We start from the raw sequence: 24,860 nt of genomic DNA on the forward strand, positions 1-24,860 counted from the left end.
AATATACCACCTGAGCATCGTCTTATATGCCTGTTCTTGCATCGTTACACAGATGGAGGTTTTGGAATTGGCTTCCCAAATATCCTGCCAGTCTATACCCTCTAGGGTTTTCCCCAAGTCTGTTTACCATTTCTCTGTGTAATGTAGGGTCCCCCATTCCCGTGTGGTGGAACAGAGGTGGGAGTACAATTGGGTGATTAGGCCTCTCTGATATTGTTCTGTGAGGCAGATGCGCTCAAAGAAGGTTGGATTGGTTTTGGCGGCCGTTTTCACCGTCGCTTGGGTCGCGTAATGTTTAAGTTGTAGGTATCTAAAGAAGTCGGCTGGCTTCAAGGTTGCTTTGGCTTGTAGGTCTGGGAAGGTGACTATTGTGTCCCCTTTGTAAAGTTGGTAAACCCTCTGCAATCCGGCATGCTCTAGGCCCTTAAAGTCCCAGGGTCTCATGCCTGGTGTGAATGCCTTATTACGATATATTGGGGTGAGGGGGGAGGAAGTGGTGGTGAGTCCGTGTTTGATGGCGTAGGTGTCCCATAAATGGATTGAGTTAGTAATAGCTGGGCACGCCGTTCTCGGGAGCGCTCTGTGCTCCTTCGGTGTCCAGATATAGAATTGTGGGAGATCAGATCTCATTAGTGCTGATTCCAGGTCTACCCATCTTCTAGTCTCTGGGGGGGTGTGCCATAGGGCTATTTGTGCCATCTGTGTGGCTATGTAATAAAAGTGTAGGTGGGGCAACCCCAGACCTCCTCTCAATCTAGGGCGATACAGTATGTTACAGGCTACCCTGTGCCTCTTATCTTGCCATATAAATCTATCTATTGCTCGTTGTAAGGGAATGAGGTTATGTTTCGCGATGGGGATGGGTAGAGCTTGAAAAAGGAATAAAATTCGGGGTAGGACATTCATCTTGATTGAATGTATTCTCCCTATCCAGGATATGGGTTTGTCCGCCCAGGTCTCCATGTCCGAGATGAGTTTTTCTATCATGGGTGTGTAGTTTAGTCTATGGAGTGCTGTGGTGTCTGCTGGTAATTTGATGCCCAGATATGTAAGGTACGTTGGTTTAACACTTATGTGGTGGTCTGAGGTGATTTTGTTTATGTCCGTCTGCGTGAGGTTAATTGGGAGTGCGCTTGATTTTTCTACATTTACTTTGTATCCCGAGATCGTCCCGTACTCACCCAGGAGTGGTAGTAGGGCCTGTAGCGTGGGGGTGGGTTCGGTAATGGTCAGGATATCATCTGCGTATCCTGAAACCAGGAATTCCTGATCGTCTACTTTGACCCCTTTAATTCGTGGGTGTTCCCGAATGGCTTGGAGAAGTGGTTCGAGTGTCAGCACAAAGAGTAGAGGGGATAGGGGGCATCCCTGTCGGGTGCCATTGGTAATTGTAAAGGATGGGCAGGCCGTCCCAGTAATCTTTATTTGCGCTGAAACGGAGGTGTATAATGCACGGATGGCTGTTATGTATGTATGGGGCATGTTTAGGTGTTCCAATAGGGTGAACATGTAGGGCCATTTAACACGGTCGAAAGCTTTCTCCGCGTCGAGAGAAAGCGCTAAGGATGGTGTTTTTGTGTCAGCTAGCATCCCTATCAAGTCGATGTTGCGTCTTGTGTTTTCGAACAACTGGCGTCCAGGTATGAACCCCACTTGGTCTGCGTGGACTAGGCTTGTCAAGTATGGGTTCAGCCTACCCGCTAAGATCTTGGCGAAAAGTTTGCTATCATGATTTATGAGTGAGATAGGTCGGTATGCTTCTGGCTGTGTGTGGTCTTTGCCTGGTTTCGGTAGCAGAATAATGTTTGCCCGAGTCATGTCCCCGTCTGGTGGAGTTCCCGTCATTAGGTCCCTGAATAAGGATTCTAGATGTGGGACGAGGGTTTCTCTGAAGGTTTTATAATAGCTGCCCTCAAAACCGTCAGGGCCGGGGGCTTTATTACTTTTAAGAGAGGAGATGGCTGAGTCGATTTCTTCTTTAGTAATCGGTGCTGCTAGTTCCATTATGGCTGTATTATGCAGTTTTGGCAAATTTAAGTGGGTGAGGAAGTCGACTATTTTCTGTTTCTCTATTGCATTTGTTGTGTCGTCTTGTGGGGAGTGGTTGTATAGCGCTGTGTAGAAGGTTGTGAAAGTTCTGGCTATTTCGGCCGGGGAAGTTTTCATGGTACCGTCAGGGGCTCTTATCTTGGTGATATGTGGGTGTTGCGTTCTGGGGCGCAGTGTGCGGGCCAGAAGAGTGTCCATTTTATTGGACTTGTCATAATACGTTCTTCTTGTCCAGGTGAGTGCTCTGGCTGTGTCGTCTATGAGCAGTTGCCTAATCGTAATGCGGGTGTTCTGGAGAAGTTGTAGTGTTTGGGGAGTCGGGTCGGTTTTGTGGCGTTGCTCCGCTGTGTGGAGGGTGTCTAGCAGTTGCGTGAGTTTCTGAGTTTTTTGGGTTTTTTTGTGGGTAGCTATTTTGATTAGGGAGCCTCGGATTACTGCTTTGTGGGCCGCCCACACCGTGGTCATTGGGATGTCTGGGGTTAGGTTTTCCGTAAAGTATGAGGTTAGTTGTTTCTGTATGTCCTCAACTACTAGGGGGTCCTTAAGGAGGGATGTGTTCAGTCTCCACGTCCATGGGATAGGGCATTGGAGGCCGGTAAGGTAGATTGCGATGTCTGCATGGTCGGACCATGCGATGGAACCTATGTCTGTTTTTTGCGTTTTTGTGTAGCCTGTATGGTTGGTCAAGAACATGTCTATGCGCGAGTATGTGTCGTGGGGCGGCGAGTAATAAGTGTAGTCTTTATCAGAGGGGTGTTGCGCCCTCCAAGCATCTATGAGGCCTGTTTTACGAATAAAATGGTGTAATTGTTTGTCTTGAGCGCCCATGCCGTGGGACCTAAGTAGTCCTGGGCGTGAACTTCTGTCAATGGCTGGAGCGGGTGTTGCGTTTAAGTCTCCACCCAGGAGGGTTATCCCGGGGGGGAGGGCGAGGACCATATCTGACATATGGTTCCAGAATTGGGGTGTGTGTGTATTGGGGGCGTATACATTGATTAGGTGGATGGGTTGCGAGTGGATCCGGCCGGTTGCTAAGACGTATCTGCCGTCTGGGTCTGGAGTCACTTTAGTTATGTGAATCGGGCATCGTTTGTGTGTGAGAATCGCTACTCCGTTGTGTTTACGAAAGGAGCGTGCCTCGGCGGCCAAGCGGTATGTGGAGTCGCGGAGGGAGACCTGGGCGGACCGAGGCAGGTGTGTCTCCTGAAGGAATACAATATCTGGATTTAGCCTGCGAAGTTCCCTATACAATGTTCTTCGTTTGCGGGGGGCGTTAAGGCCTTTAACATTAAGCGAGGATATTTTAAGAGCCATAATCTTGAGGTTTTGGTGGGTGCTTTTGGACCCGATGGATATTCGGGGGGCTTCGGTGTTGCCTTATGGGTCGAATGGCGTATGTGTTTAGAGGGTGGTGGGTTGCACTCCCACCTCTGTTCCTTTGAGATCTATGTTGGGACTGGGATTGTGAGTGTGTTAGTTGCGCCTCTAATTGTGTTTAGGGGGTGTTTAGGTGGAGGAGGAAGAGTCGGGGGTGAGGAGGGGAGGGGAAGGGGAAGGTACGTATTGCCGTACGTGTCTGGTCTTATACCTTGCCAGACTGTGGGGGGGTGCATGCACCCTCATCTCCGTAACGACTGTTCCAGTCTGGGAGTGGTGGGTCATGAACCTATCAGCCGGTGCGGCCCCCTGATACCATAAAACGTTTGCCTACTGTAACTTAAGTGTGCCATGGGCTTTCCGATAAACCTAGTGCATTGTTCGGCTCCACCGCCTCTGGTTCTCAGGTGCTATGTGGCTACAACGCGGATATGGGGCGGGGAGCTTCTAAGATTTAAGGGATGGGGGAGAGGGGGGAAAGAGGGGAGGGGAGGAGGCATAAGCCTTTGTGGGTGAGTCCTATAGGGTCACCTCGTATGAGTCGTGTCGGTCCTCCCAGTAGTGAGCACAATAGCGCCGGGGATTTCATATTTTGCATTTCTCTCTTTTTATTATTTTATATTATTATTTTTTTTTTTTTTTTTTTTTTTTGGGTGGAAATTGAGGGATGGGAGGGAGAGGGTCCTACTGCCAGAGTCCGTGGTCGGTCCGTCTAGTGGACAGATGCCCGGGGGCGGGGGAGGGGGGAGGGAGGGAGAGGGAGAGGGAGGGGGAGGAGGACGAGGACCGGCCCGTGGCAGCTGCATAAAACATTACATGACAATACATTTCACAACTAAGCATGACAAAGCAGGAACATGTCAACCCCGCAATCTCATCCCTTTACGTTATATTGCTCTCCTTGAGTAGACTCTGTGTCCCGAGAATCGTGTGCTCTGCAACCTGCCCTAGCCCCCCACGTCCCCCCTGCCCACCCACCACCCACCATCCCACCCCACCACCCCCCCAAGAGACCCCCGCCACTGACCCCCGTCCACATATAGTATGGCTGTGTGGTGGGTTGGTGTCTGGAGTAGTGTGTTACGCCTATAGTGGTGTGTGTGTCCTGGCTAGCTGACCTAGTACTTCCCACCGGTGTTGTTGGTATACATTACACTTCCATGTGGTGTCGGGGTTGTGACAGCTTGTACCAAAGTCTCTTTTCGGTGCCAATATGTCTGCAATAGTCCATAGATAGTCTCATAGTACAGTATACTTGGAGCTGTCGCCGCGACAGGTGTCGTGTGGGTAGACAGGGTCTAGGAAGCTGGAGTAGTGGGTGTCCGTGGCAGCCGAGGAAAAGAAAAGTTCGTTGGCTGCTGCGTGTGGCTGAGATGTTGGGGTCCATCACAGAAAAGAGCCTTAAGTGTCACAGATTCATTCCGACCAGCGGGTAGGGCGTCTCTCTCGGCGTATAGTAGCCTGCTGATCTGCTTCTGGTGGATAGGGAAGGGTGGGAGTGGCGCTATGCCGTTGTTGAAAGGGGTCAGGTGTGCTCGCTCCTGGGAGGTTGGGTATGCCTTATTGATGTCTGTCTGCCGCCTTTTTATTCTCCGGTGGTGTACCAGTCGCGTGGTAAGGGTTGTAAGGCTGGGAGAGTGGTGTTCGGCACCGAGAAGCCCTCTGGCAATGTGATGCCCAATTCTCGAAAGAAGGGTGCTGGGTCAGTGCCTGGCATGAGGATGTGAGGTCTGCCTTGCTTAAAGACCATTAATTTAAACGGGTGCCCCCAAGCGTACCTGATTGTGTTGGCCCTAAGCAGCTCTGTAATCGGCCTCCACTCTCTTCTGCGTTGGAGGGTGATGGGGGCCAAGTCCTGAAAAAGGGAGATTTCTTTGCCCTGGTATTTTATGGGGTTGTCCCTGGCCTTCCTCAGCACTGCTTCCTTTGTCTGAAAGTGAAGAAAGCGGACAATTATGTCTCTGGGCCTTGTGTTGTCGTCTCTTCGGGCACGCAAGGCCCTATGGGCTCTATCAATGTGCCAATGTTCATCGGGTATCTCTGGCAAGAGAGGGCGCAGGATTGTGAGGAGCAAGGCCGGAATTGGGCCTTCATCATGTTGCTCCGGCAGGCCGCGCACGCGGATGTGGTTGCGGCGCGACCTATTCGCCAGGTCCTCTAGCGCTGTCTCTGAGGCTTCCAGTCGGGCGGTGAGCGTGTTAACATGGGCGGACATCGTGTTGTGAGCCACCGTGGTTGTTTCCACGCGGTGCTCAAGGTCTGCTGTTCGCTCACCCAGCTTGTGGATTTCAGACATCACTGCCTTCGATGTTCTGTCTATCTCCCGGGCTAGGTAGCTCTTTACCGCCGCCAGTTCGGTCAGTATGTGGGCCATGTCTGATGTTGCCGGGCCGTGAGGCTGAGGTGTGCTCGAGTTTGTTGGTGAGACTTGGGCTCGGGGGCTGGATCCGCCGCCATCTTGGGTGTCTTGGCGCGGCGTGCGAGAGGCCGCAAACAGATCGGGTACCGTGGCGGTAGTGTCCGTGTTTTTTTTGCCCGGTTTTCTCGGCAGGCGCTTGTCCATGGCGGGTTAGGAGGAGGGAGGTAAGGTTTTTTTTCAGTTTTATCCTGTTTATCGCCGATGTAAGCTTTTGGCACAGGGGGTTTAGCGAGGAGCTCTAGTCCAAAGACCTTCTATTTCCAAAGACCTTCACTTACCAAAAACATAAATAGTCCTCAAAAGTGAAATACTAGGGAATTCTGAGCTATATTTTTCTATGATAAAATAAAACATAATACTTGTTCTCACCATGATTGCATCTGGAGTTGGAGGCAGAGGCTTTCTTGTAACTAGAAAAAAAGGGAGAAAATGTAAATGAATGCCTTTATTAAATTTTTTTGTGACCAAGGCTTCTCTGTAATCTGTAATTTTTTTACTGAATCTTTTTAGGTATTTTTGCTATATGTTAATTACTAATTAAAAATAATTAAAGGGCAGATAGGATTTACGTCTCACACCATATATGTATACGTCACACAACATTAAACATGAATACATTGTTAAAGTCGGGGAACACATTAAAATATATATATATATATTCAAAGTTTTGCTTATGTTATCTTTCCTCCACCTTTGACTTTTTACACAATTTTTACACAACTAATGCCACTAAAAATACATGAGGCACAGCACACCAACATCAAAACCTCACCCCAACTGTGAAGTATGGTGGTGGGGGCATCATGGTTTGGGGCTGCTTTGCTGCGTCAGGGCCTGGACAGATTGCTATCATCGAAGGAAAAATGAATTCCCAAGTTTATCAAGACATTTTGCAGGAGAATTTAAGGCCATCTGTCTACCAGCTGAAGCTCAACAGAAGATGGGTGTTGCAACAGGACAATGAACCAAAGCATAGAAGTAAATCAACAACAGAATGGCTTAAACAGAAGAAAATGCGCCTTCTGAAGTGGCCCAGTCAGAGTCCTGACCTCAACCCGATTGAGATGCTGAGGCGATTCACACCAGACATCCCAAGAATATTGCTGAACTGAAACAGTTCTGTAAAGAGGAATGGTCAAGAATTACTCCTGACCGTTGTGCACGTCTGATCTGCAACTACAGGAAATGTTTGGTTGAAGTTATTGCTGCCAAAGGAGGTTCAACCAGTTATTAAATCCAAGGGTTCACATACTTTTTCCACCTGCACTGTGAATGTTTACATGGTGTGTTCAATATAAACATGGCAACATTTCATTATTTGTGTGTTATTAGCTTAAGCAGACTGTGATTGTCTATTGTTGTGACTTAGATGATGATCAAATCACATTTTATGACCAATTGTGCAGAAATCCATATAATTTCAAAGGGTTCACATACTTTTTCTTGCAACTGTATATATATATTCAGTGTTCTTGCTGTTATGCACTGAATCTCAAGAAACACTGAGGCTTTATATTTCCTGACATTGCAAAAGAACCACTGCTAATGCGTTTTGTGCCTACTGGCACTCATCTGAGGTATGCACAAAATGCATCATAAGTGGTCCTTTTACTCCCCCTGGATGTCTTAGTCCAGTGATGGCTAACATTGACACCATAAATTGTTTCTGGACTACATTTCCCATGGTGCTCAGCTTTTAAACTCTAAAAGCTATCTAAGCATCATGGGAGATGTAGTCCAGAAACAATTTATGGTGTCAAGGTTAGCCATCACTGTCTTAGTCACATGTCCTTTTCATTTGAATAAAGATAATTTATTCTGATCTTTGGATTAAAGCATCTTCCTTCTGCCATATGGAGAAGATCCGGCAATTCAATTTTTTATTTTTATTTTCTATATGGACCTAATGTGGGTCAAAGATGGAGTGGTATCTCTGTTGGTAGTAGAGAAGCAGTATAATGTAGGTTCGGCACTTCGGAACTTCAGCAATTCGGACCCTAACCCCTAGTCTTGCCACTTTTCAGAAATCCAAAGTACTATGGAACTTCGGCAATCCGTGACTTTGGCAATTTGGAACTTCAGACATTCATAAGCATCCGAATATCCGAATTGCACGAAATTCATCTGCATGTACATTCGGAACGAAACAAATTGCACATGTCTAGTATAATGTATCCCTATAGTAGGGAGGTTACATTGAGTTCATACAGATATTTTCATTAAAAGCTGTATTAAAAAAACATCAACTTACTATCTCCAAAAAGATTATATTCTTCACATCCTGGAGCTAATTTGTCTGTTTGCCTACAACACTGATAAACCCCATCTGCCCAGAATTGAGGGTGATATTTTGCTAAAATGTAGGTGTTGTTCTTTATTTCTAAAAAAAAAAAAAAAAAAGAAAAGAGATAAAAAGAAAGGGAAAAAATTTAAATTGAAGGATATTGTACAAATGTAGAAGTACAACTAATATTTACAACAACCCAGTAGTTTTATTGTAAAACTGTTTTTACCAAGGTTCTAATTTTTTTATATACAAGATCATTTCAAACTCAATCGTATTTTTCAGTCCCAACTCATTTTACATCACTCTCATCGGACACTGAGACAAAGCATTAGCCTCAAGAATTTTTGCCATTTCAACAGATTAAGCAATGGACATTGGTTTTAATGCAATAATAATATTATTAATTCACCAGTGCGTTACATATAATTGACAATTAAACTGAAATATTCAGAGCTGGAAAAATGTTTTATTTGTGCGCACATTCGGAAACATAATTTCCAGACTATGAGGGTTATTCACTAAAGTGAGAATTCAATAATACCCATTCTCAAATTGTAAAAGGGGCAGTTTCTGCCTTGGACAGGGTGGGATGCCACCATAAAAATAGTCCTCCTAACCTTCAATACTTGTTTAAGAATCTGCAAATCCCAGTTTTCCAACTTCAGAAAGTTCTTCTGTCCTTCATTTGGCAGAGTAAAAAAAAACCTAGGGTGGCCACTAATCTGTTACAAAAAAAAAACCTGTCAAAAAGGGTGGCCTGGGGCTACCACTCATAAGAGCCTGTTATGGAGCAGCATTATTATGGGCTATGATTATAATGCATTCCAACTTGTACACACCTCAAATTTCGCATCCATCATGCAGAGCGTCTATAGGAAAGCATTGAGAAATGCTTTCTTATGGACACTTTGAATGCGCACGCGGCACTTGCTGCGCATGCGCATTCGGCGCCACTGACATCGGACGGGGGAACTGACGTTGGACGAGGAGGAGAGTTCACCAGCGCCGAGGGAGCTCGGCTCTGGATTAAGGTAAGCTGCTGAAGGGGTTTTAACCCCTTCAGTGCCACGGGAGGGGGACCCTGAGGGTTGGGGCACCCTCAGGGCACTATAGTGTCAGGAAAACCGCTTTGTTTTCCTGACACTATAGTGATCCATTAAGGGCATCAGCACTCTCCACAGACAGCTGACTGCTCGGTTAGCCATGGGTCACTCATTGCTAATGCTGATGGATAAAAATACCGTCAGGGGAGCACAAAAATCAGCTGTCAGAATGACAAGGGATTTTTTCGCTGCAGCAGGGGGCCGGCTTCGCGAGGGTTCGACAACTTCTTATATCTTAGTAACAGGCTTGTGCGAACCGGCTGAATCCCACCACTGCACATAGTCTCTTTCACACAGCTATAAAGAACATTGAAACCATCTTCCCTCTTCCCCCTCCTCCCATCTTCCCCTTAGTTACCCACAATCTAAGGTTTCTTTCAGTTAGCTTTCCCTAGGCTCTAAGCCTTCCGTGCAGTGTCAAAAGTGAGAATTCAAAGTCAATTTTAAGTGAATTTCAAATTTAAGGTAAGACTAGCAAAACTGGAATAATTCTCCACATTAGCTATGCTTCCAATTCGGCTACTTTGGCCTTAAATTTGAAAATTTACTTTGAACTATTACTTAAGTGAATAATCCTACATTTCTCCCTTCCTTGAAATTACAATAACTGAGAGTGCAGAAAGCCATGGCACATTACACATACAATTTATGTCATACATTACCTTCTTTTAGAACTTTCACCCACTGTTGCCTGATTTCGGCTGTTGGTGCAAAAACGTATAGTGTGCTGTTATCATAGACAACCTGGAGAACGAGTGATAGAATTATGTCATAAGAGAAAAGAAACAGAAAACAATATATTCTCTATCTAAACATTTGTAATCCATAGAAATGAGAGGAAAAAAGTGAAATTCAATTGGCACTGAAAGTATTATGAAATATTACTGTTAAAGGAACAATCAAAGCACCATAACCACTGCAGCTGACTGTCGTGGTCATGGCTAACCTTTACCACTTCAGCTGGAAGCCTATTCCATGCATCCACTACCCTCTCAGTAAAGTAATACTTCCTGATATTATTTTTAAACCTTTGCCCCTCTAATTTAAGACTGTCCTCTTGTTGTGGTAGTTTTTCTTCTTTTAAATATAGTCTCCTCCTTTACTGTGTTGATTCCCTTTATGTATTTAAATGTTTCTATCATATCCCCCCCCTGTCTCGTCTTTCCTCCAAGCTATACATGTTAAGTTCCTTTAACCTTTCTTGGTAAGTATTTTCCTGCAATCCATGAACCAGTTTAGTAGCCCTTCTCTGAACTCTCTCTAAGGTATGAATATCCTTCTGAAGATACGGTCTCCAGTACTGCATACAATACTCCAAGTGAGGTCTCACCAGTGTTCTGTACAATGGCATGAGCACTTCCCTCTTTCTACTGCTAATACCGCTCCTTATACAGCCAAGCATTCTGCTAGCATTTCTTGCTGCTCTATTACATTGTCTTCCTACCTTTAAGTCATCTGAAATAATCACCCCTAAATCCCTTTCCTCAGATGTTGAGGTTAGTAGGGTATCAAATATCCTATACTCTGCCCTTGGGTTTTTACGTCCAAGGTGTCTTGCACTTATCCACATTAAATGTCAGTTGCCACAGCTCTGACCATTTTTCTATTTTTTCTAAATCATGTGCCATTTGGCTTATCCCTCCTGGAATATCAACCCTGTTGCAAATTTTAGTATCATCAGCAAAAAGACATATCGTATATACTCGAGTATAAGTCGACCCGAATATAAGCCGAGGCACCTAATTTTAGCACAACAAACTGGGAAAACTTATTGACTCAAGTATAAGCCTAGGGTGGGGAAAGCAGCAGCAGCTACTGGTAAATTTCTAGATAAAATTAGATCCCCAATAAAATTACATTAATTGAATATTTATTTACAGTGTGTGTGTGTTTGTGTAGTGTGTATATATAATGAATGCAAAGTGTGTGTGTGTGTTTGTGTGTATATAATGAATGCAGAGTGTTTTACAATAATAAAAATATTAAAGAGAATGGGTCCAAGTACAGATGCCTGAGGTACCCCACTGGTAACTAGACCTTGCTTCGAATATACTTAGTTGACTACAACTCTCTGTTGCCTGTCATTCAGCCACTGCCTAACCCATTCAACAATATTGGAATCCAAACTTAAAGATTGCAGTTTATTGATTAGTCTTCTATGTGGAGCAGTGTCAAAAGTCTTACTGAAATCTAGGTAAGCAATGTCTACTGCACCAACATGATCTATTATTTTAGTTACCCAATCAAAAAAAATCAATTAGCTTAGCTTGGCATGATCTCCCTGAAGTAAACCCATGTTGTCTCTGATCTTGAAATCCATGTGATTTTAGATGTTCAACAATCCTATCCTTTAACATGGTTTCCATCACTTTCCCAACTACTGAAGTAAGGCTTACTGACCTATAGTTGCCTGACTCCTCTCTACTACCTTTCTTGTGAATGGGTACAACATTTGCTAATTTCCAATATTCTGGGACTGCTCCTATTAACAATGATTGGTTAAATAAATATGTTAATAGTTTTGCTAGTACACCACTAAGTTCTTTTAATAACTTTGGGTGTATCGCATCAGGCTCCATCGACTTATTTAACTTTACTTTTGACAGTTGAAATAGAACCTCTTCCTCTGTAAACTCACATGTAACAAATTACTAATTTGTCCTTTTTCCTAACTGAGGCCCCTTTCCTTCATTTTCATCTGTAAATACTGAACAAAAATATTCATTGAGGCAAACAGCTAGACCTTTACCTTCTACATACATACATTCCTTCTTTTGTTTTTAATCTAACTAATCCTTATTTTACTTTCCTTTTCTCATTTATGTGTCTAAAAATATTTTATCCCCCTTTTTTACTGACTGTGCCATTTTCTCTTCTGTGTGTACTTTGGAGGCTCTTATAACTTGCTTAGCCTCTTTCTGCCTAATCTTATAGATCGGTCTATCTTCCCCACTCTGGCTTTTTTTATAATTACTAAATGCTAACTTCCTGTTTTTAACTATTTTGGCCACATCTGCGGCGTACCACAGTGGTTTCTTAATTTCTTTTTGCTTTTACTGACAAGCCTAATGCAATTTTATGTTTCATTCAGCAGTGCAACTTTTAAAGAATCCCATTTCTCCTGGACTCCATTTAAACTGCTCCAGTCTGACAAGGATTCCTTTACGCATATTCTAATTTTAGAAAAGTCTGTTTTTCTAAAGTCTAAAACTTTTGTTTTTGTGTGGTGTGACTCAGTCACTGTTCTTAAATTAAACCACACTGACTGATGATCACTGGATCCTAAACTTTCACCTACAGTAATATCTGATATTGAAGTACACTATATCTGCTTGTTCTGTGCCAGTTGGCTATTTGCAAATTGACTCAATTTAACTGTTAAACAGTGAGCACTAACTTTATTTTTTATGTATACAGTGAACATTCAAGTACATGCAGGATTGTCCTTTTTTGGCATTACTCTATTGCAACTTACATGATACCATCTTTATCTTATCTCTCAATGTAGTATTAAAATGAGGAGAACCTACGAGAGGGGGAAAAAAAACAATGTATAGTGTGATATTGATATGCACAATATTAGTGCTATGGTAATAAAAGTTTCCACTCACAAATATAGAGCAGATGAGTCTTTATTGATAACTTTTAAAATCAGGTGTCAAGTCAGGACCCTCTTTAGAATTCCTCCGGTAAGGCTCTCGGTTTTGCCCACAAAACTAGGTCTGGGGTTCCAATTGCGAACAGTTCTTTCCGGGAGGCATGCTTGTGAACTTGAGGGGGAGAGTCTTACTGGAGGAATACAAAAGAGGTTCCTGACTTAACCCCTTAAGGACCAAGCTTCTGGAATAAAAGGGAATCATGACGTGTCACACACGTCATGTGTCCTTAAGGGGTTAAAGGCTATTTTTGCATCTACATAGCCTGACACCTGCACTTTATTTTGGAGCTGTTACAGTTAGAGCAGACTCATCTGCTCTATATTTGTGAGTGGAAATTTTTATTACCATAGCACTAATATTGTACATATCAATATCACACTATACATTGTTTTTTTTTTCCCTCTCGTAGGTTCTCCTCATTTTAATACTACATTGAGAGATAAGATAAAGATGGTATCATGTAAGTTGCAATAGAGTAATGCCAAAAAAGGACAATCCTGCATGTACTTTAATGTTCACTGTTTGCACTTTAATAAGGCAAATTACGGTCTTTACACAATCATTTTCATTTGAATTTTGATATTAATATGATACATAAAAGGCAGTGTACAATACACCTGTGAGCTTGCGTATTCCCCAGCTGCATACCTATCGGTATTATAGGTTAGTAAAATGTTGGATCTCCATATCTGAAGTCAACACAGAATAATGGTTGAATACCCATGAGTCAACATATTTAGGATGAATGTGATTCTATTTTAGACATCCCAGGCTCCATTTTAGTTCCTTAAGTATGTCTTAAGGACCACGCAATCTATTATGTAATCTAAAAAATAATACTTCCCTTTTTAACTTGCCCATACTATCTGTATGGAGGGTTGTTAGCAGACCAACGAGTTGCCAGGGGGCCTGAATATGTTTGAGATTGAGACCAAGAAAACGTCCTCTTTTTGCCTTGGCAATGTATCCCACAGAGGTAATATTGTTATCAATATTAGGAGTTTATTGACTAAACAGAGAATTGTGGTAGGCTGCAACCTGAATTGCGAAGTTTAGCCAAATTGGAGAATTGATCAAACCCAGAATTGATCCTAAATATTCCAATTTCAATTCCCTGTAACTCACGGTTTAGTAAATAAGCGCATTAATGTACAACTCTGCAACAAATCTCCATTGATAGAATATAACTTAGAATACAGTAACTGACTATATATATATATATAGCATTCAACATATCATATATCAATTTACCAATTCCAATGTAGTTATTGTAATTAGTTGCTGAGCAGGAAGTCACATAAGTTATTTAAAGCTTTACACATACATGTATTATATCCTAACTATAGCAAGCTTAAAAAAGGTGTGAATGAAAGACAACATGAGAAACAGTTTAGAAGTAAAAAGTAGCTCGTGGAGATCACAAGCTCCCTTGCACTTATATATGTGTGCTTCAGTCTGGTTCTGGCAGCACTGCGTGCAGGGCCGGCACTACCATAAGGCAGCCTCCTGGGTGCATGATTTCCAGGTGACCGTCAGGATGAGAATGCCCTTCGCAGCACTCTCCTCCTGTCGGTCACTGCATTAGCGTGGCCGAGTGGGCAGTCCATGAACTTCCCGGTCCAACAGGAAATGTAACAAACTGCTTCCTGTCAGACCGGGACAGGAATCCGGATCCTTTGCCACAAACCGCCAACTCAGCCACATGGATAAAGGGGCGGGGTAGGACCATTAAGAGGTGCGAGGAACGCCAATAAAAAGTATGGGAGGGGAACAATAAAAAGGTACAAGAGGAGAGAGGGGGCAATAAAAGGCACAGAAGGGGAGAGGGAGCAATAGTAGCTACAGGAGGGGAGGTGGGACTATGAAACATACAGGAGAGGAGGGAAGGACAAGAAAAGGTACAGGAGGGGAGGTGGGACTATGAAAGATACAGGAAGGACAGGACAAGGAAAGGTACAGGAGGGGAGGAGGGACTATGAAAGATACAGAAGAGGAGGGAAAGACAAGGAAAGGTACAGGAGGGGAGGACAAGGAGAGATACAGGAGGGGAGAAGGGGGAACAATAATAGGTACAGGAGGGTATAGGGGAACAATAATAGGTACAGGAGGGGAGAATGGGGAACAATGTTAAGTACCGGAAGGTATGGGGGAACAATAATAGGTACAGGAGGGTATGGGGGAACAATAATAGGTATAGGAGGGGAGAGGGACAATAATAATAGGCACAGGAGGGGAGGGGGGACTATGAAATAAACAGGAGGGAAGGGGAGGACAATGAAAGGGACAGGAGGACAATAAAAGGTACAGGAGGGGAGAGGGACAATAAAAGGTACAGGAGGGGAGGGGGACATTAAAGACACAAGGGAGGAGAGGGGGGACTATGAAAGGTTGAGGAGAGAAAGAAAAGGAGGAAATAAAAGGTACAGGAGTGGAAACAATGAAAACAATATTGAAAGGCAGGTGGACTGGGGGGCACAAAGACATACAGAGGGGCAAGGGGCACAAAGATACAGACAGAGGTACTGAGGGGGACAAAGACATACAGAGTGGCTGGTGGGGGAGGAAGAGATGCACAAAGGGGCTGTGGGGAATAAGAAGCACAATGGGGCTGAGGGGGAGAAAGAGATGCGCAAAGGTGCAGAGGTAAATAGACGCACAAATGAGTTGGCGAGAAAGAGTCACAAAAAGGAGATCGGGGGGAAGAGACACAGAAAGGGGCAAGGGGACAAAAGACACACAAAAGAGCTGGGGGAAAGAAAGAGACAGACAAAGGCGCTGGGGGAAGTAAAAGATACACAAGAGGGGTTGTAAGAGACACAAGAGGGATAAAATACAGCAGAGGTGAGTAAGACACACAAAGGGGAAAAGGGAGACATTCAAAAAATGGGATATAAAACACTAAAGGGGTAAGAAATTCAAAAGGTGGTTACAGAACACACAGGTGCAGATACGTTTTTTTTGGGGGGGGAGACGCAAAATGCAATCTACGCCTGTATAGTCAAAAATCCTTGCACCGGCCCTGACTGCATGACACACAAAGTCAGACCGCATGCTGTGCCACAACTTACCAACCCCTCCATTACGGTGTGGGAAGTTGAAAAATGCATTGCAAGATATAGGTCACAACTGCCACATTGTTGAACACAAAATTAAGCTTGGCTTAGTTGGTGGTTTATTTAGCATGTGCTTCTTTGTGCTTTGCTATGAATAAACCTTAAAATGGAGTTGTAATCAGTAATAGTCTATGTAACAGGGAATGGAGCAAAGTGGCACAGGAGGTAAGGGCGGGATGTATTTCATGTACAGGAAAGGTAGGTTAACTAGAATAGTTTACGATGAAGGGTTAGTTTTTTTGGATGATACACAGGGCTTGAGTCCCGCGTGGAAATGGCGTTCCTGCACTTTTTCCACATCAGGAACGCAGTTCCCATAAGTAGTCCTGCAGGCAGGGCCGGGGCATCCATAAGGCGGCACAAGCGACCGCCTTAGGGCACACCGGCCTGGGGGAAGTGCTAGATCAGAGTGACCATCAGGAGGTGGGTGCACAGCACTCTGTGAATCTCCTGTACCATGGTCTGCTCTGCTCGCCCATGCTACAAAGAGAGGTAGGGACCGGGGGGGAGAGGGAGAGAGGGGCACTAAGGGAGCCTGCTGTAGGTAAATTGCCGACCGCTGGGTGGCCACCTTTCGCACAAACGAACACGTGGCGGCGCCATCTTTTTTCATTCAAATGTGGTCAGCGGTGGAACTGAAATCGGCTACACAGTTCCACTAACACCACTGACCCTTACCTTCTCCTACACTTAATTTTTAGCTGCAGAGACTAACTCCCGTTCGGCAATTTGAACGCACGTCATTTTTCCAGTGTGAAATAGACCGACCGCACAGCCCAAATCTATGGAACTGTTTTGGGCATGAAAATGTGCTTGCGGTCGGTCATAAAAGAACTTCCAGCTAACTTTTTAACCCCTGGATGGAATTGGCTGACTATGTTTATAATTAAAGTGTGCTGAATAATAATATGTAATTTTTATGAAGATTGAATGCATATTTTTAAAGTTACAGTACATGTGTAAACTGTATTTCTCTGCCTGTGATAATTACATTAACCCATTGTGTAAGGTAATTGTATCACAGGCAGAGGGGAGGATTTTGTGTGGGAGGTCTGTGGGTATTGTACGTATTGATTGGTTGTTCTTCAAAACCCTGTGGGCAGTACTATGCGTGTAAAATGTGCATAAAAGCAGAGTGTTTGACTAAAAGCTTGAGTTCTACTTCACCCTCATTTTGGAATGCCGTCTCTTATTGGGGGAATCTGCTACAACGGATTGCTATGCTTGTCATACTCCCTTACTAAATCACTTGTAAGAGCTTGTTCCTGCCTTGCTCTCTGAAGTAGTCTACGTTGGTTATGGTGTCTGCTGGAGTGCTTGGAGCCCTCAGGAAGCGCTAGAAGCATCCTTCAACGGAGGTATCCAGTCGGGGTGCCAGGTGATCTGTTACAGGGAGTGGGTGGAAGAACACTATGGGACAGGAGGGGGTGGAAGAACACCATGGGAAAGGAGGGGGTGGAAGAACACCATGGGAAAGGAGGGGGTGGAAGAGCACCATGGGACAGGGGAGAACACTATGGAACAGGGGAGGGGGGTGGTAAGGAACACTACGGGACAAGGGAGGGGGCATGGTAAGGAACACTATGGGACAGGGGGGATGGTAAGGAACACAATGAGATGGGGGTGGTGAAAGAACACTATGGAGAGGGGGGAGAACACTATGGAACAGGGGAGAGGGGTGGTAAGGAGAACCCTATGGGACGGGAGGGGGTGGAAGAACACTATGGGACAATGGAGAGGGGGAAATAACACTATGGGTTAGGGGAGAGGGGGGAAATAACACTATGGGCAAGGGGAGGGGGGAGAATAATATGGGACAGGGGAGGGGGAAAGGAACACTATGTGACAAGTGTGTCGGGGGGAAAGAACACTATGTGACAAGTGAGGGGGGAAAGAACACTATGAACATTGGAGGGAAAAGAACACTATGGGACAGGAGAGGAAGGGAAACGGGAAAGAACATTGTGGGATGGGGGGGGTGGACATTAAAGAGGGGCCATAGGGTACAGGGGAGGGAACGGAAAAGGAACACTGGGGTAGAATGGGACTACTAAAAGAGAAGGGAGAAGAACATTAAGGTGAATGGGGGGCACTAAGAGTCAGGTAAGGGGGGGGGAGAGGAACACTAATGGACATAGAGGGGAGGAGAGAGGAACAATAGGGGGAGAGTGGCAAACAGGGTGGCCTGAGTGGGGAGAAAGATACACAGAGGGACATGAGGAGGGAGAAAGACACACAGATGGGCCTGGGGGTGAGAAAGTTCACAGAGGGGCTGGAGATGAAAGCGACACACAGAAGGGCCTGGGGGTGGAAATACAAAGGGGCTGGGTGTGAAAGAGACATAGAGGGGCTGGAGAAGAGGAAAAAGAGACACAGAGGGGCTAAAGGGGGAGATAGACGGGCTGGTGGTAAAAGAGAAACACATAAAGGAGCTGGTAAGAGTAAAAGACACATAGGGGCTGGGAGAGAAGGAGACACACAAAGGGGCTAGGGGAAGTAAGACACACAAAGGGGGGTTGTAAGAGATACACAAAGGAGGTATAAGACGCACAATGGGGAAAAATAAGGGATAAGATACACTAAAGGGGGTAAAACATTTAAAAAAAATGGATAAGAAACAAAAGGCAGGTTAAGAGGTACACAGGTGAAGATGCTTTTGGTTGGGGGTGGATCTTGGGTGAGTTCCCACACTTTCCCCCCCCCAGGACTTAACCCCTGATGATACAGTTGCAGGAGAGGAAGCTGGGTGGGTTACCAAGGTGCAGAAAGGGAAATATATTAATAGTTTAATTGATATGCTTTCCTAAAGAAGTGAGTTTTTAATGATCTTTTGAAGGAACTGAGACTGGATTAGAGTCTAACAGAGTAGGAAAGTGTTTATTACCTCCTATTACAGCCCCACTTACCCCATATCTCCCTTGCACCTCCTAGAGACCCTGTCTCCAATGTGCTCACTGTAGCCACTCCCCCCTAACACGCAGTACTGCCCCTATTATCCCCTATATTCACTATAGTCCCTATTAACCCGTGCTCTAACTACAGCCTATACTATCCACTTTAATCAGCTATTTTTCTGTATACTGGGATTGCTTCACAGTTTGTTCATATATTGACCATAGCCTTTAGCACTCTGTGTCGCTTCACTGTTGTCCTGCTAAGCTCATCCAATACACAAAATTACAAAGTGCGTTATTGTATATAATTGCCCCCACATGCGGTCATTGTTCTGCTGTTATACAACCCCCTGGTTGGCTGGAAAACTGCTAACCTGCTTATTTGCTTAACATTTATACAAGCCAAGCTGGCACACCTCCGTTGCTATTTGCACAACCCTCCTGTCAGGTCCATCTCCTGACCCACTCCTTGGGTCATGGACACATAAGTTAGGAGGATGGGGGGGTATGTTATAGATTAGCAGTATTTGAAAAATATAATGGCTTCATTTCCGATTTCAGAGATCGACTGCTATTTAGTAAAACAAAAGTTCTGTCTGTAATGTTCTTCTGTAATCTGTCTTGAAAGCAAAGCATTTAGAACACACTGCTAAACACTGGGTGAGGTGCAACATATATATATATATATATATATCTATTAAAATTTACAAAAATGTCCATGGACACTTTGCAGCAGAGCAATCAAGCATGCAGTTTGCATACAGGTTTTTACGTACCTATTAGTTTCAAAAGCTAAACTCACTATGCCTCCACTATGTGACACGAGCCATATAAATTATAGCTTTACCAATATATAATAATATAACTTAAATCTACAAACTGCACATCCTCGGAGTAGGAAAGTTTCCTTCACAACACAGCACCATTGTTATACAGAGAAACCATATTTAATTGCACTTACGACGACAGATTAAACAAGCTGTGCATTAGTTCCTCAAGTACTTTAACCCCTTAAGGACCAAACTTCTGGAATAAAAGGGAATCATGACATGTCACACATGTCATGTGTCCTTAAGGGGTTAAAGGTCATTTTTTAAATGCGGGACAGAGTTCCAGGTCAACAATAGAGTGAGACAGGAGGTAAAAAACAAACAAACAGGACTGTCCTGTGAAAGTCAGAAAGTATGCATTCATGGAGCATTCATGAAGTTGCTTCCAGGAAGATGTGTGGTAATTTTTATGTATCTGCTATCTATAGATTTGCCGGCTGTTTGCCTAATATAGTGAATAAATAAAATTAGCAAGTGACTGAAACAGACTGCGCAAATATAGTCAGGGAAAGTACAAATCAAAAACACCAGTCACCAGCATCCGAAGTATGCGTAGACATGCTTTCAATGTATTCACTCTGTATGTAACTTTTAGAATTGGGCCCTCCCACAGAAATAACTTTATAGGACATGGTATAGACACCAGAGGCGATATAGCATTTCTCATGGAAGTAACTAATTAAAAGACAATATATAAAAATAATGTGTGTTAACATCTTCTTCTAAATACACCATAAATACTCAAATTGAGTTATGGTGGCACATAAACATTCTACGCTATTTCTACCAATCTACAAACAAATCCTAGAATTGTGAATTTCCATCAATAAGTGAATTAACTACGATTTTGGGTGTCAGCCATAAATGTTACCGTTGCTTACCTGGAATGCATATTTGTTTTGGCAAGGGACAGAGTCCGTTCCATTCTTTACAATTTCCACACACCTGACTTTTGTAATGTCAACTGATCCTTTCTTGTTTTTCTTCTGCAAATAAAACAAAAAAACAAAACTAATACGAGAAGAGAGTCCATAACAGCCGTACTGTTAAAGATGTTAGCAGTTACTGATAGATGGCTGACATTTTATGAATTTAATAAATTGAAAACAGAATTACTAAATTTAGACTGAATTAGTCATGAAGTGACTATAGCTGTGATGGAGAAAATTTCAATATCAACTACATTTTTGCCTAAATTTTCCAATTCAGTTTCTAATTCACTACTATTGGGTGTTTAGTGAATAAACGTAATTATTTGTATACAAATGAATTTGCATGGAAAATTAACTCATTCCCTCACAGAGGTATCTCTGCTCTGAATTACCCTGTTCGCTCTTCTTTACCAACAGCTTATTGCTCTAGTGTAGTTTTTCACAAAATGTATCATTCATCAGGCAAAGTTTTAAACAAAATATTGCTTTTATTAAAGAGACACTATAGGTGCTCAGACCACTTAGGTTTCCCCATAAGAATGACATTGCAGGAAGAATAGACTAATTCAGCGCTAAGGCACCTCAGCCCTGGAAAGAGGTTAGTGAAAAATGTTTTTGTAACAGTCTATTCACCGGGGGTGGGGGGATATGCCGAGGCAGATGGACACTATAGCGTTACACTTTTGTATTACGATCTCTAGTGTGTTCCTTTAACCTATATCAAATCCTAATAAAAAGAAGGAATAAAGTTCACAGCCTGTCTTAAATGTCAATTTGCCAAGTACCTTGCTGTGGCTATACTAAACGAAACATTCGATTTGAGAAAAGCTAATGACTTTGTTCTTTTGTTGTTATCTTTTGCATTTTTATAGTGCCAACATATTTCACAGCACTTTACAATTACAGAAATGGGATATTTAGAGGAATAGAAGGCCCGCCTCAAACAAGCTTACAATCTGTGAGGATTTGAGGTAGGGTGGTTATATATCGTTAGTTGTCTTGTCCAAGTGCACTGCTCTTACCAGCCAACATATAATTAGACGTGACGTCACTAAATCACCTATAGAGCCCTTTTCATATCCATTAAAGATACAATCTTATTTTCAGCATCCTGCTCTTATATTATACCTTTAAAAATATATACATATATGTATATATAATGACTGTATAGGAGCTTACGAAGGCTCTGAAAACAACAAAATTGCCATGGACTGAGCACATCATGAAAAAGCTCTGTTACCTATAAAGGCTTGGCACAACTAACATGCCCACCCATCCGTGTTCCTATGTTATACCTCCCAGACAGTGGTGAGGAGGATGATATATCTTCCATTTCCCTCAAGGTTCATGTTTTGCAAGAAATCCTGCCCTCTGTCTGGAAGGACTCAAACACACTTGCTTGTAGTCAGGCAATGGCCATGGACTCCTCACCTCAAAATACCTTTATAAAGATGAAGTTGTTTAGAGAGAAGACAGTCCCTTTAATAGAACCAGCGGAGGAAAAGGGGGAAGCATTTAGGAAGCAGTCTCTATGGTGCCATATACGTCAGATTTCCAAAGATTCAATTTTATTTAAAGACTCATTTATTTTTATAAGGTACCAGTGTATATATAGGCATATGTATAGCACTAAATAAGGAAGTTTTTGTACGTGTAGTGAAATCAGGCAGGAAGAAATAGCTATGCTTAGTTGAGAGAGGAACTGGTTCCACTTGGTTTAACACATGAGTGGTCAGCACTGGTCAGTGCGGTCATACTGCCAGCAGTCAGTAACATACAGAGCTCAATAATTACCAGTTACAGGGAATACAGGGGTGTTAGACTGAAGGTTTAATAGCTTGATTTCAAAGTGTAATGTAAAAATCTTAACATGAGCCTCGTCACTTTTAATAGAATCATCCCTATAAGCAATGGTTACGGCATCACCTCCCCCACCATCACCCGCCTCTCACCATCACCCGCCTCTCACCATCACCCCCCTCTCCCTCTCACCCCCCTCTCCCTCTCCCTCTCACCCCCCCTCTCACCCCCTCTCACCCCCCTCTCCCTCCCACCATCACACAACACACTTCAAGCAGCTACCCCATACACATAGGGTACCAGACAAAAATGCAAACATGCTCACAGAGACATACATTCACACACACACACACACACACACGGATACTACTCTCAGGCACATACACAGGTAAACCGTGCATCAGTGTGTATATGTGACAGTGTGCATGTATTGCAACTCTATTTTTTTCACTTTTTTGTTAGTGGGGCCTCATGTTTGAGTTTCGCCTAAGGCCTCATAAAGTCTAGAGCCGCCTCTGCAGAAGGAGCCTCAGAAGAAAAAGAAGACTGTGTCAAATGAAGGAGAAGAAAATGAGATTGGAGCACTTCATTCTGGACAGCACATCATAAGGCTTTGGTACCTGGGCCTGGCAGGGAAACTTTGGACCTTCTCATCTCCCCAGGTAAAAAAAAAATATCAGGGTTAATGTGTTCACTTTAATTTACTGAGTGTCAGGAAACACAGAGGGCCACTGGGTAGGGGTGCCGCTGTTTGGCTAGAGGGTCAGCTAGCACTCTAAGCCAATCAGTAGCTCCCCATTCATGAAAACGTAAAAATGTTTATGAATTTCGGGAACTAGCGATTGGCTTAGAGCGTCAGCTGACCATTCTAGCCAATCAGCTGCACCCATGCCTGACATCAATCTGCACTTCCTGACACTCCGTTTAAGAAGCTGAATACCACTGAGTGACCTGGAGATGTGGAGCTGGAGGAAGCCTTTGGGGGTAAACCATTTGAGAGTGGTTTCACCCCTTAAAGGAAAGAGAGCGCCCAGGGGCCTCCTTGCATCATAGCATTTTCATTTAGTTGTTATGGTGACCAGAATGTTCCTTTAATTTGATTAAAGGAACACTATAGTGTCAGGAATACAAACATATATTCCTGACATCATAGTTGTAAAAAAGCTATTCACCCTGGCTTTATGTGAAAATGACTATGCCCTTCCCTTTCATGACACTGTCAAAAAGGGGCCAAGCATGGATGTCATTACAATTATGCCCCCCCTCCCCCCCCCCCATGGAAAAATTTCTGCGGACGCCCATGCGTATCACTCTGGACATCTTTGGAGGGGGCATGAATCCTAGCTTCCAGGAACTGGATAGTGAGGCAAACGTTTGTTACATTGTTGCAAACAGTGGTGGGCAAATAAAGGTTTTACTGGGTGGGATTAACCAGACGGCAGCAGGAAGAATGATTGATGCCCTATCTTAAAAAGTAGGAAGTAGTCTGTCTTTTTATTGGAAGTTATGGAGTAGGCCGGTTATAAGGCTGGATAGATGGGGTTGTAGTTTAAGGATGGTTTATGTTTATTGTTATGGATCAGCAGTCGTGTTAAGTTTTCCAGTAGAAGTTAGTTTCTCTACTATCTGAACTTAAACTTAAAAAAAAAAGCTTTCTAGATGAAATAGCATTTGATAACATTTACTGCCTGATTTGTAACTCTGTGTTATCTGATGTTATTTTAGATATTGGAAGCAAAGCTGCCATTGACACATTTAAAAAAAAAAAAAGGACACATTCTATTTTCTCAAGCACTTCCTGAAGAACTGGGTATGTGGGCACAGCAGGAAGTGCTCAAACTCTGCCTTTTTACATGATACAAACATAATTTGAAGTTGGAATAACCCCATTAAGGTGTAGGGCTTTTTGCAGTATCTATTTTTGACATTAAGAACATACCGTTTTAATTAGGATGTTTTTTTAAAAGGAAAAAGAAGTTTATTTTTTATTTTTTAGGTAATATTTTATACAATGTATATTTACTGAGAAAAAAAACAACTATGTAACAAGACTGAAAAGCCTTACTTTTAACAGGGAATATGACAAAGAATATAAAATCTTTTGCAAGAAAATGGCTTCCTCTTTCACTATCTATTTTCTACTAGTTCCTGTCTTTTGACATTCCACATTAAAGCCCTTCTATTACCACTTATTTTTTTTTTTTTAGATAATATGGCTTAACATAATGTTACTCGCAAAATACAATACTTTCTTTTGTTCCACAGAAAGGTCTACTTCACTGAAATTCAGTTAAACCAGCAAAAATCTATGCATGGGGTAGAAGATACTCACTGAAGCGTATAGAGTTAAAATACACTAAAACAAGAATAGTGGATAATTAAAGTGAAACTGTAGGC

General features: G+C 43.3%; 1 protein-coding gene across 3 annotated transcripts in view; it reads right to left on the minus strand.

Annotated features, from left to right (window-relative positions):
• Nucleotides 1-24,860, minus strand: part of TEC (tec protein tyrosine kinase) — a 104,639-nt gene that overhangs the window by 25,552 nt on the left and 54,227 nt on the right. For all 3 annotated transcript variants that reach the window (XM_063457931.1, XM_063457930.1, XM_063457929.1), the window contains exons 3-6: nucleotides 20,613-20,717; nucleotides 9,898-9,979; nucleotides 8,097-8,225; nucleotides 6,215-6,255 (exon numbers count right to left, since the gene is read on the minus strand). In XM_063457931.1, coding sequence (XP_063314001.1) covers nucleotides 6,215-6,255; nucleotides 8,097-8,225; nucleotides 9,898-9,979; nucleotides 20,613-20,717 — 357 coding nt within the window. The remainder of the gene's footprint in view (nucleotides 1-6,214; nucleotides 6,256-8,096; nucleotides 8,226-9,897; nucleotides 9,980-20,612; nucleotides 20,718-24,860) is intronic.

The sequence above is a fragment of the Pelobates fuscus genome, chromosome 6, assembly GCF_036172605.1.
Source record: "Pelobates fuscus isolate aPelFus1 chromosome 6, aPelFus1.pri, whole genome shotgun sequence".
NCBI classification, from domain to species: domain Eukaryota; kingdom Metazoa; phylum Chordata; class Amphibia; order Anura; family Pelobatidae; genus Pelobates; species Pelobates fuscus.